This window comes from Schistocerca americana, chromosome X (assembly GCF_021461395.2).
Source record: "Schistocerca americana isolate TAMUIC-IGC-003095 chromosome X, iqSchAmer2.1, whole genome shotgun sequence".
Lineage (NCBI taxonomy): Eukaryota > Metazoa > Arthropoda > Insecta > Orthoptera > Acrididae > Schistocerca > Schistocerca americana.
In genome coordinates this window covers 587,108,581-587,133,712 of record NC_060130.1, presented here as the reverse complement: position 1 = coordinate 587,133,712, position 25,132 = coordinate 587,108,581, and the positions used below count along the sequence as shown (strand labels likewise).

At 40.4% G+C, this 25,132-nt stretch overlaps 1 protein-coding gene across 1 annotated transcript in view; it reads left to right on the top strand.

The window, feature by feature from the left end:
• LOC124554950 overlaps positions 1-25,132 on the top strand; it is a 645,803-nt gene that overhangs the window by 483,060 nt on the left and 137,611 nt on the right. Inside the window, exons 10-14 of the mRNA XM_047128648.1 lie at positions 12,434-12,535; positions 15,766-15,956; positions 16,728-17,337; positions 18,283-18,522; positions 19,336-19,647. Of these exons, the coding sequence (XP_046984604.1) occupies positions 12,434-12,535; positions 15,766-15,956; positions 16,728-17,337; positions 18,283-18,522; positions 19,336-19,647 (1,455 nt within the window). The remainder of the gene's footprint in view (positions 1-12,433; positions 12,536-15,765; positions 15,957-16,727; positions 17,338-18,282; positions 18,523-19,335; positions 19,648-25,132) is intronic.

Here is a 25,132-nt window from a genome sequence, read left to right as displayed (position 1 = left end):
CCGCAGCGACGCACGGATGCACGCCAAGACAGTAGGATCCTACGCAGTGCCGTAGGGGACCGCACCGCCACTTCCCAGCAAATTAGGGACACTGTTGCTCCTGGGGTATCGGCGAGGACCATTCGCAACCGTCTCCATGAAGCTGGGCTACGGTCCCGCACACCGTTAGGCCGTCTTCCGCTCACGCCCCAACATCGTGCAGCCCGCCTCCAGTGGTGTCGCGACAGGCGTGAATGGAGGGACGAATGGAGACGTGTCGTCTTCAGCGATGAGAGTCGCTTCTGCCTTGGTGCCAATGATGGTCGTATGCGTGTTTGGCGCCGTGCAGGTGAGCGCCACAATCAGGACTGCATACGACCGAGGCACACAGGGCCAACACCCGGCATCATGGTGTGGGGAGCGATCTCCTACACTGGCCGTACACCACTGGTGATCGTCGAGGGGACACTGAATAGTGCACGGTACATCCAAACCGTCATCGAACCCATCGTTCTACCATTCCTAGACCGGCAAGGGAACTTGCTGTTCCAACAGGACAATGCACGTCCGCATGTATCCCGTGCCACCCTACGTGCTCTAGAAGGTGTAAGTCAACTACCCTGGCCAGCAAGATCTCCGGATCTGTCCCCCATTGAGCATGTTTGGGACTGGATGAAGCGTCGTCTCACGCGGTCTGCACGTCCAGCACGAACGCTGGTCCAACTGAAGCGTCAGGTGGGAATGGCATGGCAAGCCGTTCCACAGGACTACATCCAGCATCTCTACGATCGTCTCCATGGGAGAATAGCAGCCTGCATTGCTGCGAAAGGTGGATATACACTGTACTAGTGCCGACGTTGTGCATGCTCTGTTGCCTGTGTCTATGTGCCTGTGGCTCTGTCAGTGTGATCATGTGATGTATCTGACCCCAGGAATGTGTCAATAAAGTTTCCCCTTCCTGGGACAATGAATTCACGGTGTTCTTATTTCAATTTCCAGGAGTGTACATGTATTGGTAGAATGTATGAGAAATAACAATTCCATTCTCAGACTCGTAACTTGTTGCATAATTACAGAAGCAATCTAAAAATAAATGGGATAAATAACGGACTGAAATCGCGGAATTTGTTTGGCTTTGCTTAGGATTATCTATTGATGGAGTGAAAGACATCCGAGTCACGTCACTCACTGGCCTTCCCTAGTTTCACCGGTACCTGGTACGTTAGAGTCGGCAGTAAACCAGAATGGGACGCGGAACTTGAAATGACATCCCAGGTAGTAGACACAATAGAGGACTTAACTGCCAGGGCAACGACCGAGAATATCGATCTTTCTTAGGCGTTTTTAAAGGGAGGCCATTGACCCCGAACCCTTTCTGCTGTGACACGCATTGTCCGCTTCCAGCGATCGATGCGGAACTAGCACGTTTCTCTAAGTGTTCATAAAACTCGCACAAGCCCCTCCCTCCCCCCCCCCCCCCCCCTCGCCCACTCCCCCGTATCTCTCTCTCTCTCTCTCTCTCTCTCTCTCTCTCTCTCTCTGTGTGTGTGTGTGTGTGTGTGTGTGTGTGTGTGTGCGCGCGCGCGCCTGTTTTTGGAACAAGCAAAACCCTATTTATCCAGTACTGGTATTTGATGATTCACCCTGTCACAGATACAAATCACTACATACGTTCCGTATTGTCTGGCGAAGGAGAGGATACAGTTAATAATATGCTGCGCTTTCCTTATTTCATTTCACATATTTATATTCCAAGTGAGTTATAAATATGAAGAAGCGTGTTGGGCTTGACAGTTTTTCTTTTTTTTTTTTCATAATTAGCAATTACGTACGTTGTGCGCCAAGAGATCCGTCGCCGTCTGCAGTTCGCGATTGCTGCCTGGCGAGGCATCAAGTTTCAGGTATCTGATACTGAGGGGCGATATTCCGACCAGTCAGAAGGAAAGAAAGATTATGGTTTAACTTCCGGTCGACAACGAGGTTCTTGAAGATTGTGCACAAGTACAAGATCAAGAATGTGGAAGGAAATCAATTATGTCATTTTCAGAGTTACCTTCCTGATTTCAGCCTTATTTGATTCAGGTGAAACCACACCAAACTTAAATTTGGATGGCCGGACGAGGATCTGAATCCCGTTCACGAATGCAGGTCCGGTGTCTTAAATGTTGTGCTATCACACTTGGTCAACCAGAAGCAACTCTGAAGGAGTGGCAGTGAAAGTGTGCTAATGTAAGAAAATAAGGAACGATTTCAGGATTGAAACTAATTATACTGCAGAACAACCACCTTCAGGCGATCCGCGCTTTATTTAGCCCGTTTCGCTGCGTAGAGCAGTCTGTAAAGACACCTTCTTAAATATCAGGCAGGTTTCATGTTTCGATGAATCCCTTTGCAATATTGACATATTTTATTGATGATTCCGTTTTTGAAAAATGATGATAGTATTATTAAGTTAGCCCGTTATGACCTGTAGGTCTGTGATCAAATACTAGGTATGAGAATATAAGACGCTACCGCGTGCGTTATGAGAGGATAGATTTCTACCGTTCTTGCTCTGTTGGGTATATGGTACACGATATTTGTGTACTTCAAAACGTTCTCCATTTTTAATTGCGAGCCTCGATGGACGTACTAAAACGCATGCCTTAAAATTATGAGCACTTGTTCAGTATAAGAGAGATTTCACAGTAGCGGAGATGAACAAGCGCTCATAGCTTTTAAGGTATGCCGTTTAGAGTCAATGGTTACGGGACAATTTTTTGTTGTTTTGATCCGTAGTACCACCTCTCAGAATTTGGGAAGCAAATACCTTGAAGTAGAAGAGATTTGTTTCACAGTATCAAGAAAGTGCCCATGGTTCTTAGGGTACGCATTTTAGAGCCCATTTACACTAAACTTTTTCGCTTCGGATCGTTCCTGTCATTCCTGAATATCGACCATTACTGCTGGGGCACCTTATATTTGAAGCCACTTCGACGACTTGCGCATTGCAGTGTCAGCGCGTATTTAGTCATGCGGGTTCTCATTTGGTTTCACGAGACAGAGCAGGTCTAGTTCCATCTTCTCTAAGTACCAGAAAAAATCCTAACTGATCACCTGAACTGGAACACAGGATCTGCGCGTCAGCAGCCAACAGCGCTAACAACTAGACTTTGGAGTAGTTTACTTCTGTTTGCAATTGTAGTGTAATCGATACAATTATCTCCGTGGGAAAACTGCAGTTCTGCAAATTTTGTTCTCCGGAATTTTCACGTCTAACTGCACGTATTTAGTGTCATCCAGTGTCGCCAAGCTTCTGAGCTACCGTACCGATTTTAAATACTACTTTGATTCATCAGAAGAAACTAAAAACAGAAATAAGAATTTTAAAAAATCTTACATTTGTTTACGGCCTATGAATTTTTATTTCCAGTAAATATGAAATCAATTTTAACTAAACTGTGTAAAAGAAAAAGAAATTGAGTTGCACACGAGAAAGCAATTGAAGTGCAGTTTGTAATGAATTACATATGTAAGAACAGATTTTCGTATCAGGCTCCGTAACTTCAGTGAAAATGGTGGCACTCTTTTTTGTCATCAACAAATTTTTTTAACGTTGGAAGAGTTGGTAGTGGTTGCCGTTCGAACACAGTTGTCCAAGTGTTCATCAGTCAGTTTGAACCTGTGCTGGAACAAGAAGCCTCACACAGTTATGTAGAGCTGAACATTGCCTTCACTTTGAGGCTTACCCTGGACGAAAATTGGGTATTTTTATTTAGGAACAAGAGGCCAAATATTTTAAGAGCTTGAAGAAAACGAAAACGGTTATAAAGATAAATCATTTTGTAAATCAGCCAGTTCCAACTCCAATGTAGCACTGTCTTCTTGAAAATCAAATTGCTCTATGACATAAGTGGAGAACATCTTACCATCATGCTCTATAAAAGGGGATTTGACAAACTGTGCAACAATTTAAATGCTTTAGAAATTTTGAAAGCGTTTGTTGAATTGACTTCTCAAATCTGAAAGAATTTCAACGTATTGTTTACTGTTGTAAGGAGGCATTGAAGAGTCTTGCTTGTCAAAGGTTAGTTTCAAACTAGAAACATGTTTGTGTTAACCTTGTATTAGGTATTTTACCCACAGTTCCAGCTTTTTTGAATGAAGCTACATCTGCAATTATTCCACCAATATCTTAATTGTTACCTAGAAGCTGCAGGTTTAGGATATTTAACTTTTCTGTGTCGTCTGCGAGAAAGGCAGAATGCTGCAGCCAAACAGGATCTTCAAACTCGCAGAAGTATTTGCTTCGTTCTTTCAAAAATTCTGCTAAGGCAGGAAGTTAATGTATAAAAAGATGTAAAGCTCTGCCTCTACTAAGCCAGTTAATTTCCGCATGAAGCATTAGATCACTACACTGGATTTTAGCTGCCTTACCTTTTGTTTCGACGTTCCCTTTCTTCCCAAATGATGTACTTGCGTAGCACAGTACACACGCATATTTGCCCTATGCCTGGGTAAAGAAGTAAACGGTTTCCCATTCCGAAAGTCATAAGTTTTTTGCTCCTTGCTCGGACACGCCATCATTGGAACAAACCTGAATTATCATCAATGGCTAAGTCAAATTATCTATGTTATCAAATGTCTAATATTCCCACGAAAATCGACGTGCACAACCTCACACGTGCACAATTAGCTGTGATGCTGACAGTGTAGTTGTCTTGACTGACAGAGGCAGTTGTACCGGAGAAACAAGCAGTTACTGTCGCCGGTGCGTTCTGAGCTCGGAGGAGCAATACCGGTTAGCCAACCTGAGCGTTACCGCGATGTACCGAAAACCGCGAGTTAGTAATAGTTCGCGATCAGCGGTTTGGTGGTCACTAGAGTAAACATTGTGAGCAATTAGTGGAGATTTAACGCTCAGTGCATGTTTCGGTAGGACAAACAACTCCGGGTCTAGTTTCAGTTGCGTCTTCCAGCTTCACTTTGTGATCAGAGTCGAAATATGCCACCCACGATATTTGGATTTGCCATGACACACGAATTATTTAAGTGACAATCTAGAATGAAATAATTATATCGAAACCACGTTGTGTTATACTGTTTTGAAGTTGAGGTTGTGATGTTCTCAGACTGCGCACGTTAGTGGAGACATGGTGCCAAACCTTCCTGCCAACAGAGACAAGAAACCAACAGGCCACACATGGAGCGTATACTTGTGTGCAGGCCGTTACTCGTGTTATCTTGTTGCGTAAGTCTCGTGAAACTATAGGTGCTTTGGCTGTTATCGACCTACCACTTTTTCATTATCTTCTGGCAGTTAGTTGTGGAGGATACGACCAGAGACTAGCGATAATGCAACTGATATTATCTGCCGCCGTCAGACCATATAACACAAACTACGCCATTACCTGTTTTAGTGCTACCCACCTCTGTACAGTGGAATGCCTTCGTTTCAGACTTCGATTTTGTCATGCAGCGCAACTTTTTAGTATTCGTCAAAACATCTTAAAATACACGTCAACGGACCTTCCTGCGTAATGGACTCAGCAGGTGGTCCTCGCATGCGAGAGGAACGATACACAAATAGCTGCCCGGGCCCATCTACATTTAGGTTTTCCGTGGTTTCCCTAAACAAATTAAAGATAATGCAGGGATGATTCCTTTTGACAGGACTCTCCCTTTTTTTTCTGTAACCTTGTTCTATTCAAACTTTTACTACACTCCGCCTCTGAATGTCCTCGCCGTTAACTGGACGTTAAGCTCGTCTTTTCCTTTTCATTATTTCGGTATGATGGTGTGTACTGAGTGGGATCCGCGTTATTAGACAATGCTGAATATACGAAACATGATGAACTTTGCAACAAATGTTGTGCCTTAACAACTTCAGGCGAATGCCGAGATGGTTCCTTAAGCAAGGTCGTGGCAGTCTTCTCCTCCGGTCTCCGCTTTGAATGACCGAAGTCTCGACAAGACTGTAAACTGTAACCTTCGTCCTTGGTAATTTGAGTGTCATTTCACCTTCCGGCGATAATTGGTGTCCGTTTTCGTTGATTTATTTCAATCATCTTAATCTATTTAGCTTGCCTTTAAAATGGATTTCTTCTACAGACTGGAAGCGTGTTAAGGTGGGCAGTAGGTGCGACCGGAGACCTCACCTTCTCTAAAGACATCGCTGCAAATTGAATGGAAAATCTTGGGCCTGTCAAGAAATCTACGTACGCGCAGCTTCCTGAAGGCCGCGAACTCTCTTCCTGTATGATTTATGCGTTTTCCCCATGCATTACGGAACCCATAAAGACATGAAAATGTAGATACCCTCGTGAGGGAGTGTCAGTCTGTTGCTCAAGCGGAAGATTGTGATACGTAAATTGCGAAAGTAAAAAGCTACATGAATTTTTTCCTCATTTCTTGAACTCCTATAGATTTTATTTCACTCATTTGTTATTTAATAAAGCAATGGCAATGATATCAAACTTTCTGCAAAATTGGGAAGAAATTTACAATGTCAAATGTGTCAGCCATACTGATTTAGGTTGGTTAAGATTTGTGAACAATCGATAGTGTGAAAAAATCACAAAATACGAAAAAAATACGCACTTAGCAAATTGAGTTAAAGAGATTGTATTAAGTATTTTGACAATTATAATTTTTGGCTTTGAAGCTTCCACTTCGCTCTCCCTCCCACCGCCCCCACACATTCCCACACATAAAAAAGGCATTATGCCAACAACCACACGGGTGAGAGATCTGAAATTTCGAGACCACCTACAGTGATTCATTTCTGCAAAAAGTTTCGAAGTATTCGTGGATAATTTTCATTCTCGTTAGATATCGGGCACAACAGTGCAATACATACATACGCAGTTAGGAAGTAATATTTAAGATTAATAACATACCTCATGATTTAGATTTTTTCCATACTTTTTAGTAGGAAAAATCTTTGTCAGAATCTTCTCCGCGAACTACACATATCAAAAAAAGGTTTTGCATCACTTCGATTCCGAGAGTTCCGGAACTGTTACAGAAAATAGGAATAGAGATCAACATAAACATCATTTCCGCCCTTTTTATTGCTCATGAAAACCACACATTGCATGTTGTACCGCCATACAGCGAGACCTTCAGAGGTGGTGATCCAGAGTGTTGTACGCACCGGTACCTCTAATACCCAATAGCACGTCGTCTTGCTTTGATGCATGCCTGTATTCGTCGTGGTATTCTGTCCACAATTTCATCAAGGCATTGTTGGTCCAGATTGTCCCACTCCTCAACGGCGATTCGGCGTAGATCCCTCAGAGTGGTTGATGGGGTCACGTTGTCCATAGACAGCCCTTTCCAGTCTATCACAGGCATGTTCGATAGGTTTCATCTCTGGAGAACATGCTGGGCACTCTAGTCGAGCGATGTCGTTATCCTAAAGGAAGTCACATTCACAAGATGTGCGTGATGGGGGCGCGAATTGTCGTCCATGAAGACGAATGCCTCGCCAATATGCTGCCGATATGGTTGCACTATCGGTCGGAGGATGACATTCACGTATCGTACAGCCGTTACGGCGCCTTCCATGACCACCAACGGCGTACGTCGGCCCCACATAATGCCACCCCAAAACAGCAGAGAACTTCCACCTTGCTGCACTCGCTGGACAGTGTGTCTAAGGCGTTCATCGTGACCCGGTTGCTTCCAAACACTCCGACGATTGTCTGGTTGAAGGCACTTATCAGTGAAGAGAATGTGATGCGAATCCTGAGCCGTCCATTCGGCATGTTTTGGGCCCATCTGTACCTCGCTGCCTGGTGTCGTGGTTGCAAAGATGGACCTCGCCATGGGCGTCGGGAGTGAAGTTGCGCATTATGCAGCCTATTGCGCACAGTTTGAGTGTAACACGACGTCCTGTGGCTGCATCAAAAGCATTATTCAACCTGGTGGCGTTGCTGTCAGCGTTCGTGCGAGCCATAATCCGTAGGTAGCGGTCATCCACTGTAGTAGTAGTCCTTGGGCGGCCTGAGCGAGCCTCTCTGTATCTCCTCCATGTCCGAACAGCATCACTTTGGTTCACTCCGAGACGTTAGGACACTTCCCTTGCTGAGAGCCTTTCCTGGCACAAACTAACAATGCGGACGCGATCTAACCGCGACATTGACCGTCTAGGCATGGTTGAGCTACAGTCAACACGAGCCGTGTACTTCCTTTCTAGTGGAGTAATTGGAACTGATCGGCTGTCGCCGCCCGGGGTGACCGAGCGGTTCTGGGCGCTACAGTCTGGAACCGCGTGACCGCTACGGTCGCAGGTTCGAAACCTGCCTCGGGCATGGATGTGTGTGATGTCCTTAGGTTAGTTAGGTTTAAGTAGTTCTAAGTTCTAGGGGACTGATGACGTCAGAAGTTAAGTCCCATAGTGCTCAGAGCCATTTGAACCATTTTGATCGGCTGTCGGACCCTCTCCGTATAGTAGGCGCTGCTCATGCATGGTTGTTTACATCTATGGGCAGGCCTAGTGACATCTCTGAGCAATCATAGGGACTGTGTCTGTGATACAATATCCACAGTCAACGTCTATCTTCAGGAGTTCCGGGAACCGGGGTGATGCAAAATTTTTTTTATGTATGTAATACGGATGTTCTTATCCGTAGCGTTCGTTGTTAGGTCAGTCCCATGATGTACTGTAATAAGATGCATGTAGTAACGATTCGTATATTTGCGTTAAGCCGGCCGAAGTGGCCGTGCGGTTAAAGGCGCTGCAGTCTGGAACCGCAAGACCGCCACGGTCGCAGGTTCGAATCCTGCCTCGGGCATGGATGTTTGTGATGTCCTTAGGTTAGTTAGGTTTAACTAGTTCTAAGTTCTAGGGGACTAATGACCTCAGCAGTTGAGTCCCATAGTGCTCAGAGCCATTTGAACCATTTATTTACGTTATTGTATTTTATAGTTATTTTTATTGGAACGTGTAATATGACGTAGAATCATGAGACATGTTATTAATTATACAGAACGTTTAAAAGGAAATAGCGAACATCATGACTTTGAACTATAAAAAGCCGAAATGAGGGGGGAAACGACAGCAGTGATCATATAGCCTTAAAAATTAAAATTTGAAAAGCTTGTTATTGCACATGGTGTGGAGACGGTTTTCTCACAATTGCTGTCAATGGACGTAATATTTACTTGTTATTGAACGCTATCTGGCGCTGTAAAACAAACGCTAAGCCTGGCTGTTAGGGTATACACTTTCCATTTAACAGCAGCCGTGAGCAGACTTGTTAGTACAATTGGTTGCGAAAGGAGGTTGAGCCTACACAACTGACTCTTCGTGAAGTCCTCACTGCCGTGGAAGGCGCTTTACCCGAATCGCCAGGGAACGTATCCGTAACTGATCGTCTGCCGTGTTTGTCGTTTTTCATCTACGAAAGCTGAATCATCTGATAAACAGCAAGTTGTTGCTGTCGTCAAAGGAGTTTTTCCAGTATCTCGTGTGCTGTATGTCACAGAGGAAAGTGCGGCCTGCTACGACAAGAACTTGCTAGTCAGCCGACCTGATTGAGGTACGCATAAAATATTTTGGGCGAATGGAAGAGTAGCTACTTTATTAAGTGATGGAAAGTTCCTTGGCTCATCCCGGATCTAATGGATAGTGCACAGTTTTAATGACGTCACAGAATAAGTGGTGTTAAACCCTACTCACCGTAACCAAATAACTGAAACAATGTGACTCAAAATTACCACCCCTGTTGTCTCTTCACAAACCAATGCAGTCAAATGCCTGCGTGAATTATGAATGAAAACTGCAAACTACTGGTTCCTCAAAATGTATCGAGCTGAAGCAGCAGTGCTGTGCCTCGTTGGTTTACTGCCCACGACGCTTTTAATAATAAACACTCGAACGCGTCGACGGAAGTCTTATTTTTCTTGTGTAAATGGTTTCTTTCGACCTACAGCTTTCAGTTATGTTTCATGTCAACTGCTGCATCACTTACGACGTATCCAAGAATGGCCCACAAATAACGGCAAGATTAGCTCTTAAGAGGAAGAAGGTGCTCCGTTTCTAACGGCATGGGCGTTAGCGAAACATAAAACACTCAAATTGTCGACGGCAGACGCAAACTGGGGCGCGGCTGTAAAGCTAACAGCATGAGTAAGCTGTACGTTTTACGAGCTACCAATCCGGTTTTGTTCCCGCTTCAACTTACTGTCTGTATTTTTTTTGCTGAACTTTTCATTAGAATCCGATGGTTAACTATTTTTCAAGGTACTTACAATTTATTGATGTCAGACTTCCAACACTTTACGCAGATGTAAATATATCTTATCAGTTTTAAGGAATTTATACCGCAGAAGAGACAGGAGAAATAAGTGACAACAGCTAAAACAAGCGAGGAAGTCCCTGTTCTTCTCCCAGCTGACATATTAACACAGTGACACATCGGTTTTTATTACATGAGAGAAGAAGGCTTACTATTTTATCTGGATTCAGTTTCACTCCACTTGAAAAGTACTTCAGGTCAATATTCCGTTGAAAACTACTTGAACTTGAGTTAATATGGCAGATTATGTATCATATTTTGTGTAATCTTGTTCGCATACTTCGCTTTGTAACTTTCACTTTGCAGGCGACACGCTGACGAAAACTGGCCGTCGCGTCTCGAGTCCGCTTCGTGGCCTGCTCAGACCAGTTGGTTGCGAAGTGAAGTAACGATGAAGTGGGTATAAGGTTACTAGTCAGAACTTACTCAGGATAATAAGCCCGCGGTTTCTTTGGAATATCAATGACATTGCAAGGACCCAAAGATATTTGTAGTGAATTTTAGTTTGTTTCTCCATCCAACGCGCACTGCATTTGGCACCGTGCCAATTATGTCTGTCCGCTGATCGTATTTCTACGAGAGAAGGAACTCTAGCTTCGTATTGCAAATGCGGTGAGAAGCTCATAATACCTATTTCCGTTGACCTCCTCCAATTCTTTCTTCCGGGTCATTGTGTCAACCACAGTGAATTCTACTTTCGTAACAATCGATAAAATAATGACCCCGCACGTGACACGCCTCTTCCGCTCAGTTCGGTTTTTCGGACTGTAGGCTTTGCACCTAACACATGTATTAACTCGGTTTTACCTAACTCTGTTTTACTGTAATCGATACAGATTCGCAACATCTTTTACAATTACGACTAGAACCGACTGTAGCAGAGGGTATTCTGGGACTACTTAGCTTTGCGTTTAATTTTGAAAACAGATTGCAGATTTTCTTTACATGAATAGCAAAGAAAAATATTTCTGTGGAAAATATTGAGTCCTCATCATGCTGCCCACGTCTTCGCGGTTGTACTATATGGTGGACTAGTCTGGTTACAAAGCAAGCATGCCTTCAGTGCCGGTGTGGTGATTCAAGCTTCCATCACCATACGTTGTCTTTTAATAATTTTCTCATGCCATCTCGGATGCATACCATGAAAGGCAACTTGGGCGGGTCATGCGCGCGGTCATCGAGTTGGCCCGGGAGTCACGGCCGCGGCGGAAGTGAGTCACTCGCCTCTGTTGCTTCCAGATGCTTGCAGCCTTGCAGCCTTGCAGCCACTATTCTGGCTTGCGAAAATAACCCACCACACTCATTTTAGCAGGCGCTCTTTATCTCTTATTTTGCGGATGATTTTCAGTTATTTTATTGACTACAAACATTTAATATAGCTCTAATTTGATAAGTTTGAGGCGGAACGTGTGCTGATTATTTACGTGTTAATTTAACTGTTAGACGCAGTGCTTGTAACCTTTGAGAGTGCACAGTAACAAAGTACGTTATCAACAGACGCTATATTTATCTTGGTGTCTTCAACAAGGGTAGGCAACCAAACTTCAGGGTCACTGTGTCTGTGCTCCCTGTTTCAGATACAGATCTCTCTGTTAGAATGACTTCCTTACTCGGTGAGCATTTATAGAGGGAGGGGGGGGGGGGGGGGGGGTATTAATTTTTTCGCCATAAGATCTGAAAAAGTTGTTAATAATTGTACTGTCTGTAAATGCGTATAATGATCTGTGGTTGATGAAGAAAGTTGCATTAAACCCTAGTAGGAATGTTGAAATAAAAAGCCTGTGGAATACCTTAATTACAGTTTTTCATGTGGTGATTTATGATATCACACTACTTGTGTCACTAAGGGTGTGGCCAAACCAACAGGGACACTTTATTGTAGTAGTTACTTATGGTGTAGACATTTGTGTAAGGTTTTTCAGCCGGTTGTTTGCCCTCTCCCTCCCCCCACTTCCTTCCCCCCCACACGCGCGCGCGCGCGCGCGCGCGCACACACACACACACACACACACACACACACACACACACACACACACACCCCGCGCGCGCGCGCGCGCGTGCGTTTTTGTAGTTTCATTGTTATGATCACAATCAGTATAATCTGTCACTGTGATTGCTAATCTGTAACAATATAGTAGCCATAGACTCTAAAGGAAATTTGCTTGTTTCAGAGCCCAAGTGGGGTGTCTTCGGAGAGTGACGAAGAACCTGTTAGTAAACATCCACGTCTTACAGGAGCTGGTGATACTTCAGATGAGGGTTCATATTTTGAGGTTAGTGGATCTCAATGATGATATTGTATGTAACTGTGTATGAGAACCTAAATACTTGTCTGTCAAGTATTTTGTGTAGGCAGTTCTTTTGAAGGGCCGAGTTGTAAACATGTATCCAATTACTTCAATTTTGTTATAGCTTGGTGGCTACTTTGACTCTTTGACCAAGGGAGACCTGGTAGTACTAAAAGTATGTAGTAATGTGGAAGCAAGTACGATACACAGGAAGCAAATAGGTGTTGCGGTGATGGGCTGCAGCTAATAATATAGTTTGTCCTTCATTTGTTGGGTCTTAAAAGTGTATGCCATCAGCCCTAACAAACTATGGTAATGTGATAGGGCAAATGAACATTCTTCAGGGCACTTGTGATGACAGTGTCCTCTTATTTAATTGAGAACTGCACCTTTAATGATATAGTAACTATGAGAGGCAGTCAAGTGAAAATGAGACAGATGGAAAAGTAAGTAAACTGTTTATTACTCTGAAAGTAATCGCCATAACTGTTACCACATTTATGCCACTGTGAGGTGTGGAAAAATGTTTTTGGTTGCCTGGGAAACCATCATTGTACCCAGATATGCACTTCTTCATCTGAAACAAATTGATGGCCACAAATGTCTCTCTTCAGGGCACCAAAAATATGGTAATTGTGTGGGCAGAGATGGAGCTGTATGGAGGATGTGTAAGGGCTTCCCAATGAAACTTTTGCAGTGTAGTCAAAACAACCATGGCAACATGTGGGCAGGCATTATCCTATAACAGAATGATGCCGCCCATAAACATTCGTGGGTGTTTGGATGCGATGGCACGTTCAGTTTTTGCAAAGTGCCCATGTTGCCAAGTTTGTTTCAACTACACTGCAGAAGTTTTGCTGGAACTCCATACAGTACTGATATCTCCCTATGTAGTTGCCACATTTTCAAAGCCCTGATGAAAGACATTCATGGGTGTCAGTTTCCTTTGGGCAAAGAGGTGCATGCCTGGGTACAAGCATTGTTTCATAGGCAACAACAAACATTTTTCCATAAAGGTTTTGACCATCTTGTCTAACCATGGGATAAATGTATTAACATTTATGGTGATCATTTTTAAATAATAAACAGTTTACTTACCTTTCTTCCATCTGTATCATTTTCATTGAATTACCACTTGTATATCAGGTAAATCTCCATAATTATTGGTCAAAACTTCTGTAAAATCATTTACCGCAATAAGTGTCAGCACTCTTATAAATTTTAATGTCCCACTGTTATTCAAAATCAGTATTTGGTAGTACAATAGTCGTAGAATTATCTTTCAGAATCATAAAAAAAGGGGGCAATTTGAATAAATACATCATGGAGTTATTGCTGCATCAAATTTGTATTGAGTCACAAGCTTTTGACGTCTTTCTCTTTTGTCATCATAAGCAGACTTAATGCAAATGTGATGTGATGTCATGAAAAACTTATTTAAAAATGCTGCTATGAAAACCTATATTGTCATGAAAGGCAGTTTGCTTCTGACTGCTACAGTATGCATTTAACCATCAATGTATGTGTCTATGGCAGTGTCACTGATGGTGTATGTGCATTTTCTCAGTGCCAACCAACATGATGTAAATTACTACATTACCACAAATTTCAGTCCTTTGAGGAACAATAGAAATGTGTCTTTGATAACTAAGTAATTACATTGCTGTTGTATTGTAATTCTATACTTTAGGTTGTTCTTGATAATTCCATAATTCTCAATTGTTTTTTCTTGAGAAGGTTTCTCCTTGTTCTCTCTTTTTGCCATCTCCAGCTGCATAGGTATTATTTCTGCAAACTAAATAAATGTTTCTTAGCAGTAGTGTATGGTGATAATAGAATAATTTTTCTTGGAAGAGTCGATGCTACTTGGGTAGCAATTCTGAAACAAGTATATGACTTCTACTCTAGTGAATTTCATGAAGGTCAAAGTACTGGAAGTTTATGGAGTTAGGGGTATGTGTCTTTAGTTGGCAAATCTACTCCGAATCAAAAACTTGATTGGCTAATGGCTTGAATCCTTTATGGTGTCAGGAAAATTAACTTCACTGCATACACTAGTGTGCAGTAGGGAATTCACTCTGGAGTGGTACAAAATCTTCACAAATTGTATTGATATTGTCAAAAATGCAGTATTCATTGGTACAAGTCGTGCCGATAGTTTGCTGTATTGAATGACATAAATACTTCATTTAAAATGGCAGCAAAGTAGTGTGACAGGAGGAACAGTGGCTGCCTTTGTCTAATACATATATGTAATGTAATATAGAAATAATTCCTGTAATTATGAGTGTGTATAGATAAGCACTATTCATAATTTGCTGTTGGTATAATGTATAGAAATTGCCTGCAGTGGCCACTTCTGTCTATTAATATATAATGTCACTCATTCTACATCCCTGAAGGCTTTTCTTCATGATGGGATTTATGAAAGCAGTGAATGACTTGACAGTCCACTCTTTGGCTGTTGATCTGAATCTGAATGCTACCAGAAAATTATTGTGATGTTACGCGGGTTAGTATGGTGCCCTGTCTCCACCCACCCTCCATAATGAGTGGACTGACACTGACTAAGACACTGGACTCATATTCATGGATGTAAGGATTTAAATATTTCTGGTTCTCCTGTTTTAGGTTTACAATGACAATAATTTCTCTGAATCATGTAATGAGAACACTGCCAGTATGGTTTTGTCAAAAAGGACCCACACTCTCTCTCTTTCTCTCTCTCTCTCTCTCTCTCTCTCTCTCTCTCCTCTCTCTCTCTCGTCTCTCTCTCTCTCTCTCTGTCTCTGTCTCTGTCTCTGTCTCTCCCTCTCCTCCTCCTCCTCATCTCCTCTCATGTTAGGTTATATCCCTTGAATGTGTTAGCTCTGAAGATTAACTAGGTTTTCAAGTAAATAAAACAATATGATATTACATACTTTTTGATTTGGGACTCTGTATTAGAACTTCAGAACTGTTAATTAGACTGTGAGGAATTATATTATTCACAATGTTTTAGTGAGGCAAGCTTCTTTCCTTGTTCAATAAGGTATTTATCAGCCAAATATGTCACAGCTACATGTCACAAAAGGTAGTGTTAGTTATTTCTCATATTTTTCACAAAAATGTAGTCATGGAGTTCCATCTCATCAGTTTATGTTAAAATATAATTTATCTTTTTCTTGTGCATGTTTTAAAATGTTTTGTTATAATAATTCTTTCTCTGTAAACAGGATGACTTGGAGGAGCTGTGTGTGATGGAATCAAATGCAGATAAATGTGAAAACCTTCAGCCAAATCCTGCCCATCCTCGAAACACTGAATCTGATTTTAACATGGTGGGTGCAAGTGGCAGTGTATGCAGGCCAACTAGTCTTCCCAGAGATGGCTTTGCAACTAGTGAAGATTGCAGTAATTTCAACAGGTCAGGAAGCAAAAGCAAAGTCTCTCTCTCTCTCTCTCTCTCTCTCTCTCTCTCTCTCTCTCTCTCTCTCTCTCTCTCTCTCTCTCTGTCTGTGTGTGTGTGTGTGTGTGTGTGTGTGTGTGTGTGTGTGTGTGTGTGTGTGTGTGTGTGACCATAAAATTATGTTCTCACCTAAAATCGTCCAGTATATGAACAGAAGCACTTTCTCCACACAGTTAAATTTTTTAAGAGCCTGTATGGTAAAGTCTTCTGTATGTTGGCACTGGAAGTATGCAAGATTAGATTGTAAAAAAAATAAATTATTTCCAAGATGCACCACCTGTATAATTAATTTTGATATAAATTTGAATTCTGAAATTCATTTTATTGATCATAAGTTATACTACTCCATTAAATTATCTTTTATGAAAATCTTTTTCACAGGAAGCCTATTTTCTTTAAATGTTTTTGATGTATATTATTATTTACTGCTGCCTATTTTAAGTTTGGCACTGAACTATAAAGAAATGGTTGTTGATCAATTACACTGAACTTGAAGTTGGTCTTTTACCTCTGATAATTTGTTGAAAAAATTGTGTTGAACGAAGACTTATTCATGTTTTGTGAAATGCTAAAGTATGTGTTTCTGATGCGAGTACTGGTAGGAATGCCAAATGTTACAATTATAAGCTTCTTTTTGCTTTTTGTGTTACTTAAATGTAACTTGCATTTTCAAAATTCATTTCATAAAATAGAAAAGTTCTTTTATTCTTTTGCTTGCCTCATTCCCAGGTCAAATTGGTTGGCTAACAACATTGGAACTTTTTACTTCAAACATATGGACACTGACTCTGATCAGGACAAGGAAAAGATTAAGAGTGATGTGAGTCCTGGAATATCAAGGATCTCAATTAATGATGCCAAGTCTCAGGAAGAGTCTTCAGAAGATGATGAGTGGACATACACACCAGGCAGCATTCCATCAAGGCAGCGTAATCGTAAGAGTGACTGCTCAAGTAATATGTCAGAAGTGACTGTCCGTAAGAGCTCTGCAGCAGTGAAGTTAGATTTTGGTAGCAGCTCATCTGAAGGAACTTCAAGTAGTGGGAAAAAAAATTTAGAACCTTCAGCAGAAGAGACAAAGAACACTGAACTGTCAACCTCCCCTCTGAGGAGGAAAAGCAAAGAGCAGCTTGTAAAGAGAGCACTAGGCAGAATTGAACCTGAAAAGCTTCAGAGTGATAAGAAAACATCTGGTAAACCCATGCATACACCAAGAGTTTTTGAACCACTTCTTTTGGACCCATTCTCTGATCCACTTGTAAGAGCACAAGCAAAGAGTGCACGTACCAAAGAATGGCTGAGACTACATGCCCAGGGCCTGGTCACAGATAAAATGCAGGTAAGTAACCTCAGGAAAACTTATAACAGAAAGTACAGTAATTCAGAGTGATCATAAGGCTACTTAGGAATTAGTAATAACAGAATGGAGAGAGATTCAAAGGCACAATTTATATTAAAATACTGGAAATCTTCTAATATCTGCAAACTCCACCACTATTTACATTAATAGCAGAGCATCAGACTGGTTAAAATCTTGCAAATGTGTGACTAAATTTAAGGACTCGTGCCTTTTGTACCTGGTAATGAAACTTATAAAAGGTGATAATTTGAATTATTTTTTGTGCTGATTCGCTGAGAACTTTGCTCTCTCTTGTTTATGTGCATTTTGATGACCCAGCACCCCTGATATTCAATTGTCTGTTACCTTTAGTTCTTAAACTTCACCAGAACTTCCCATTACCATAACCATTGTTTCTGAAGAGTTTACTGCAAATCTGGTGTTTGGCAAAGAGCTCGGAATTTCTACAGAGCTTACTACATTATTGCTATTTGTGTACAAAAAGATACTGATGTCGGTCTTTATACATTGCATTATATGTGTAAAAAGAATTTTACTTCCAGTAGCACCTGCTGTTTTGTGCTAAGAAAATCACAGAAACAGTTGTTATTGTATAGGTGGTGAATGGCCTTAAGTTATGAGTATTTTAACAGAGCTCTGTGCAATGCCCTGTTAACTGGCTACTGCATCAAAAATTTATGACTGTGTAGTGTAGAAAATGTAAAATTCATTATGATGATCTGGAATTGTACATTAGAAAACATGAATGTGATGATGTTCTAGGGTACCTCCTTTTGGGATTACTTCATAGGAACAATATTTCTGATCATATTCTTCTTGTATTCTTAGTACTTCAGTGGTAACACCAATAAAATTCCATTTCATAAAAATCAGAACTTTGTGGTGACTTTCTTTAACAATTCCTAAATTTGTTTCTTTTAACAGCTCATGGACAGTTGTGATGCTAGTGGAGAATACACAACAGGTGATTCTGAAGCTGAAAAGGAATCTGTATCATCCGAAGATCAGAATGGAAGTGTGTCAACATGTCGAAAAGGTAGTTCACTTCCAGGTTGTGAATCAAGATCAGTGTCAACAGATGTACTGTTGGATCCAGAAACAACACCTGTAGCAGAGAAAGCTCCTGCCCTCCCTTCTTTGTCTCCAGAGCAAAGTGGTACAAAGGTAATAAATAACCACATCACAGTAGTAGATCTTCATTTATGTTGTTCCAGTCATAATACATCAAAAGAAGAAAGCTGTCATTTTGGACAGAAATAATGCGAGAAAAAAAAAAGGAGAGGACTGTATAAAATTTAATTATATCCCTTAAAATTCCTCTCCCATGTGTGAAATGCTTTTCTGTAAGTTGTATCTGAGTTCCTCTGTAAGCTCAGTAAACTGAAATAAAACCCTTCTTGTCTCCTCTGTTAATCACTTTGACCACTAAGGCATCTTCCAGGATTTGAGCTGTTTTTCAATATTTTGTATTAGTATGCTTTTGTTCCATGGATGCAGCAAACTACTCATAGAGTCATGTAATAATGTGGCTGTGAGATAAAGTAATTGCAAGTGTGACAGTTACATAGTTTAGATATTGGTTTCTATTTAGTTTTACAGTCTGCCCTGATAGCTGAGTGGTGAGGATGATGGATTGCCGTCCTATGGGCCCATGTTCGATTCCCAGCTGGGTTGGGGATTTTCTCCGCTCAGGGACTGGGTGTTTAGCTGTCATCATTATCATTTCATCCCCATTCAGTGCACAGGTCGCCCAATGTGGCGTCGGATGTAATAAGACCTGCACCATGGCGGCCGGACCTGCCCCGCAAGGGGCCTCGCAGCCAATGACGCCAAACACTCATTTCCATATTCCATCAAGTTTTACAGAGGAATGACGATATTTGTGAACATAGTTTTTCTCAGACACATTACACTTCACCTCCCAGTGAGATTTCTTAACAATGTGTTTTATTTTATAGAAACCTTTAAATTTTTCAGGTTGTCATGCGTACAAAACGGCGTCAGAATCATGGAGAACGCCCATGGAGTGTATCGGGCATAACACAGTTGGCAAAAACTGCAGCACAGTCTGGAAAAAATGAACCTCTTGCACAGTTCTCAATATCGGAAAGTGCTATAAACAAAATGGCTACAACTCCACCTGCTGCAAAAGTCGGCTCAAATGGTGCAGTGCATGGAAATCTTTCATCATCTACAATAGATGAAGTGTCTGTAAAGGCTGCAGAAGGATCTGGTTCGAGAACAAGTTCTCTTCGCAGACGGAGAATGAGGCTCCGCAGGAGGACAGGGGTAATTCTGTTTTGCTATTACAGAAGGTTATCAGATTAAATAGTAGAGAGTTTTGTACTCATTTTGTGAGGCCAGGAAGAAATTGTAACTCAGTTTTGACCAGTCTCTCCATAATTATTTATTTATAGCATCACAAGTTGTGCTGCTACCGATAATTAACACTCTGTCATTTAAGGCTTTCAATAGTCCTGTAATGTGAGTCACTGTGTTCAGCACCCAAAGTATTACTATAAAGTCTTGATCTCACAGTCAGCTTGTTTAGCAACAGGTTTAGCATTTCTGTGTTTTGACGATCACCAGAATCTGTGCTAGACTGGAGACAAAGAGGTGGGGGGGGGGGGGGGGAGGAGAAGTACAAAATAGTTCAAGGAGAATTGGAAATCATACTGTGACAAGAATGTGACCTAAGTAGCAATACAATTGTACTCTCCATTTTTTATTAAAAGGAAATAAACATAACACAATTTCAGACAACCTCAAACTTTACTGTATCACAGTGTGTAAGCTAAGTCATGATAATTTTTGTAGGCTCATGATGTAATGTATGTGGTGCTGTATCAAAGCTTTAGATTGTTGGAGATTGTACTTTCCTTGTAATAAAACATTGGCAAGTACAAATACGTTGCCAGTTGGGTCATGCATAGTTTGATTTTCAGTGAACTACATTTTACTGATTCTCTGTTATTTCAAGTGTACCACGGATGCTGATTATAGACCAAACACTAAAACTCATCAAATGAAGTCAAGTAAATTTTACTGTTACCTTCAATGTGTTGTGGAGTGGCTACAAAGCATGGTTACAAACGTTTAGGTACCATTATGAACTTGCAGAGTAACTTTAAAGGAAGTTAACAATAACAGGGTAGCATATGTCCACAGAAATGGGTATTTTTAAGTGTGCATTGCTTGTTGAGCGTCTTTTCCTGTGATTTTTTCGGGTGGGTATAAGTTTCTATTTCTTCAGGTATGCACATAAGTATCCTATCTTGTTGTATGAAGAATTACAAAGTTGTTTTCGATACTGTATGCCATATGTCTCTCTTGTGTGTAGTGAGCTGCAAAAGTGCATGTATTTCCTAAGTATTTTTTCCTTTTTAATTCTGTCTGTTCCTTATGTTGTATCTTAAAACTCCTTCTGGTTTGTCTGATGTAGTCAGCCATATAATCAGAGTAATAAATTTTGTGTATGCCATGGTTTTGTTGTAAGTCTCACATTGTGTTAACATCATGTATTAAAAGATGTAACAGTGAAGGTTGAGATTTATAAGCGATATTTACATTGTGGTTTTTTTAAAAAGATTACTGAGACTATATGAGACATGATCATAGAAAGGAAGCAATACAAATTGTGCTTTATGTTGCACCTTGAACAGTGTCAACCGATTCCTTTAGACATCGTCAAATTATAAATTTTATAAACGATCATTATAGTTGTTATTCCAGACTATATTTCACAACCAGCAAAGTTCCTTTTCTAGTTGATAAGCTTGTGTGGCCTGTTCCTATTGAGCCAGATGACACGATGCAGCAAAAATAGTGACATCAGTAGATGTTGATTTATGATCAGTTCCAAAAACAATATCTTGAATCATAACTATGGAAAGATCTAAAAAAAATTATATTGTTAGCACACTGGTGCTTGATTGTAAAGCTAATATTGTTATGTATCTTACTAAAGATGTTTGCAAACTAGTTAATTTCTTCAGAAGAGCCATCGAATAAGATGAGGACATTGTCAACATAAAATTTTTAGTAAATTGTGTGGCAATTAATTTCGGTGTGTTCTATGAAGAATTTATTTTCCAAATGATTGATGGAAATGTGGATAGATCTTGTTTTGAAAAGTAAAATAGCTATACTTCAGGGGAAGTTCCATCAACTCAATAATTTCCCAAGGGAAAAGTGTCGCATTAGCAAATGATTTTTTATTGCTGTAATCATTTTGTTGGCAGGAATATTATTAGACATGTTTGCTACATCACACAAATTGAACCTTGCATTAACAGGAATACAGATATTTTTAACTGCTTGTGCAAGTTTGTAGCTATTTGTTGCATAGTAATTGTTTTGAAATTCCTCCAGTAAACAGCTAGGTTTATTTATGTTAACCATTGGTCCAGGAACCTTGTTCTTTTTCATTTTAATGTGTAGATGTAGAGAAGGTGTTCTGGGATTCATTATTTTCAGGTTCTCTCTTTCTTATTTTTATCTTTGAACTGAAAGCAGATACTATCTATAGCTTTCCTGATATCTTTAGTTTTGTAAATAAAGCTCCTTTTTATGCTACACTGTGATTTATTCCTCCCAGATGCATTTGCCCCCCCCCCCGGCCCCCCCCCCCCCCCCACACACACACGCACGCACACACACACACACACACACACACACACACACACACACACACACACACACACACACACACACACACACCTTTCCATTTTTTTTTTTTTTTTTTTTTTTTACTCTAAGCCGTCTTCAGTGGGCTGGAGGATGATACAGTTTTGTTTTGATGTGTGTTATTTTTAGATTATAAAACAGTTCACAATATGTTTTTATAAAAATAAGTAATTACTTACAGTTCTTCATGTTTTTGGTTGGCATCTGCATTTCCTCTCATCTGCAACTGGTCTGGGGGTCACACTACCACTTCATAAATGAAACATAAGCACATTTTTATATTCCAAACTTTTTCTTCACATTGCCCACCTTGTTTACCCTTATTGTTTTGGTGCGCAATTACTCTTCTGCCAGTAGTTACAGATATTTGTTTGAAAACTGTGCTTTTAAAAACTTAAATATTGTGGGTTCAGTACGTGTTTCACCCTGTTTGGTTTGCTTACTTACAAAGTATATGCTGTAAACTAACATCTATTCCTAATCTTTTAATCATGAATAGACATTAGTTTACAGGATATACTTTGTCAGGTTGGCAACATGTAGGTAAACAAACCAAACGGGATGAAGCACATAGTGAACCCAGAATATTTATGTATTTAAAAGCACAGTTTTTGAACAAATATGTATAACTAGTGGAAGACGGGTAATAGTGCACCACAAAAATGAGGGTAATCAAGATGAACAGTGTGAAGAAAAAGTCCGGAATGGTTATGTTTCGTAAATGAAGTGGTAGTGTGACCTGCAGACCAGATAGAAATGAGAGGAAATGCAGGTGTTAATCGAAAATGTGAGGAACTGCAAGTAATTACTTTTTTACGTAAAAGAAAATGTGATATGGGCCGTTTTATAATCTAAAAACACCACATATAAAAAAAACTGTATCATTATAGATCCCACTAATGATCCCTTAGAGTAAAAAGGGCTTGGGGTGCAGGGGGCAAAACACATCTGGGAGAAATAAATTACAGTGCAGCAAGAAAAGGCGGTTTTATTTACAAAACAAATATTTCTGTTTTTGCTGTGGAGGATGGCCACACAAACAAACTTATTGTTCCTGATATCTGATTGAAGTTTATTTGTTGGGTTAATACTTATTTCTGTAATATTACTTTCCAAAAGGAACTTTTCACTGTTTTCAATATAATTGTGTGTGTACACAATAATCAGGGTGTTCACCTTGTCTGCCTTAATGATCAAGACATTATGCTGTTTTAGTTTGTGATTAAGGTTGTGACATAATTGAAGCTCAAAGCCATTAGTTGTAGGTCACTTTGTGGCATCTCTTAGAATTTTGTTCACTCCTATGGCCAGTCTCACTTGTTCTGTTTAATCAACTTACAAACACCAGTTTCCTGGACAACTGCCACCCTGTCATTGATGAATTCCTTTGAAATTGATATGCAAGTTCGTAACTATACCTGAATATTTGTATACGTGCTTTGCAAGCAGTCCATGATGCGTCCAAGCTACACTAATGCCCTCTATAGTTCCTTTTGGCTCAACTTTTGCATGCTAGAGGATGTAACTTCACACTCAGCTTGCATGTTCCAATCACTGCAAATATTTTATGCTTCTATTAAATCTAAAAAATTATTTTTAACCTCTTTTACTGGTAATACATGCAATTTATAATTTTTGAATTTGTCATACAGCTAAAGCATGACAGTATTTTTATTGTATGGAATTGTGCAGTTCATGTAATGTTGTCAATCCTATTTTTCTCACAGAGTCATAGTGCACATAACTTTTACTCCTCTACAGTATAATTCAAACCTTGTACTCTTAACTGTACTTTTATTTTACATATGTGACCTTGTTTTTTCACCTTCCAACACTCTGTTGTGTGGGAGTTTTCAGAACCACTTGAAAATAGCTTAATGTAAAGCCAAAACTGGTGGTGGACTCAATGAAGTTCCCAATAGCAATTGTAATGGCTTTCATTAATTAATTTGGGATGGTTGATATAACAACATTACAGCCAATGGTTCCTATGCTTCTCCAACTGCACTAATGCTCCATCACTAGGGTTACCATTGTTGAGGGGAGACATATTTTTATTGTCACTGTAATATTATCATAACTGAAGGTGGATGTGGAAGTCGTCTATCTACTGGTCAACTGTGTAGACTTCACTTTATATTTTTGTATGAGGTGGAAGTAGCAAATGAGTGTGGGATTCAACTAAATGGATCTTGCAGTTTTAATATAGCTTATAGGTTTCACATGTTATGAAGAGCAATATGATGTCAGATTTCAGCAGTCTGAGATCAGCCATGGCACAATACTCTTATACTCAAAATTAGCTGTCAGGCTGGACACAAATTCAGTTTTATGTTGTTGTTAACTAATTATGAGGCACAGCACACGTCAGTTTTAACCAAAACACTGCTGGTTATTTTTTGTTGATTTCATCGATCACAGTATAAGAATTGAGGTTCCCAACTTACAGTTTGTTAATTATACGAAGCACATTGATAGGCAAAACTAAAGGAGGAAAGTAACTTTTGCATGATGTCTCACTGCCAACTACGATAGCTGAATGAAACTTGGACCATGCATAGAAAGATATGCTACAGTATAGTACAGAAAGTAACTGAAAGAAATACACAATGAGACAAACAGGAATGACACTTTGATTCAAATACAATCATTACAATGAAGTCATCACCATTAACGATGGTCCCCTGGACATTACAAAATGTAGGACATGATTTTTAATAGGGTGTGTGATCACCACAGATGGCACTGCATGATCTGCAACTTGCTCCCATGTGGGCTGCAAGGTTTGTAAGGAAAATCTAGGACATGGTACTTAATAGGGACACAAATTGTCTATTCCTCTACCAGAGCAGTTGGCAGCTGTTGTATGGTCATTACACATTCTCACTTGTTGCCATATGAGAGTATGTACAGAACTACTACTCAGACTGAGTCTATTCTCATCTGAGAAGAATAAGTGGCCCCACTCCTTATGCTCCTGGCATCATCAAAAATGGTACCACCAAAGTGCTGGTATCATTGGAACAAAAGGTATATTGTTTACTGGGCAAAGGGACCACTGTGGAGTATGAGATTGTGTTCCATGCAG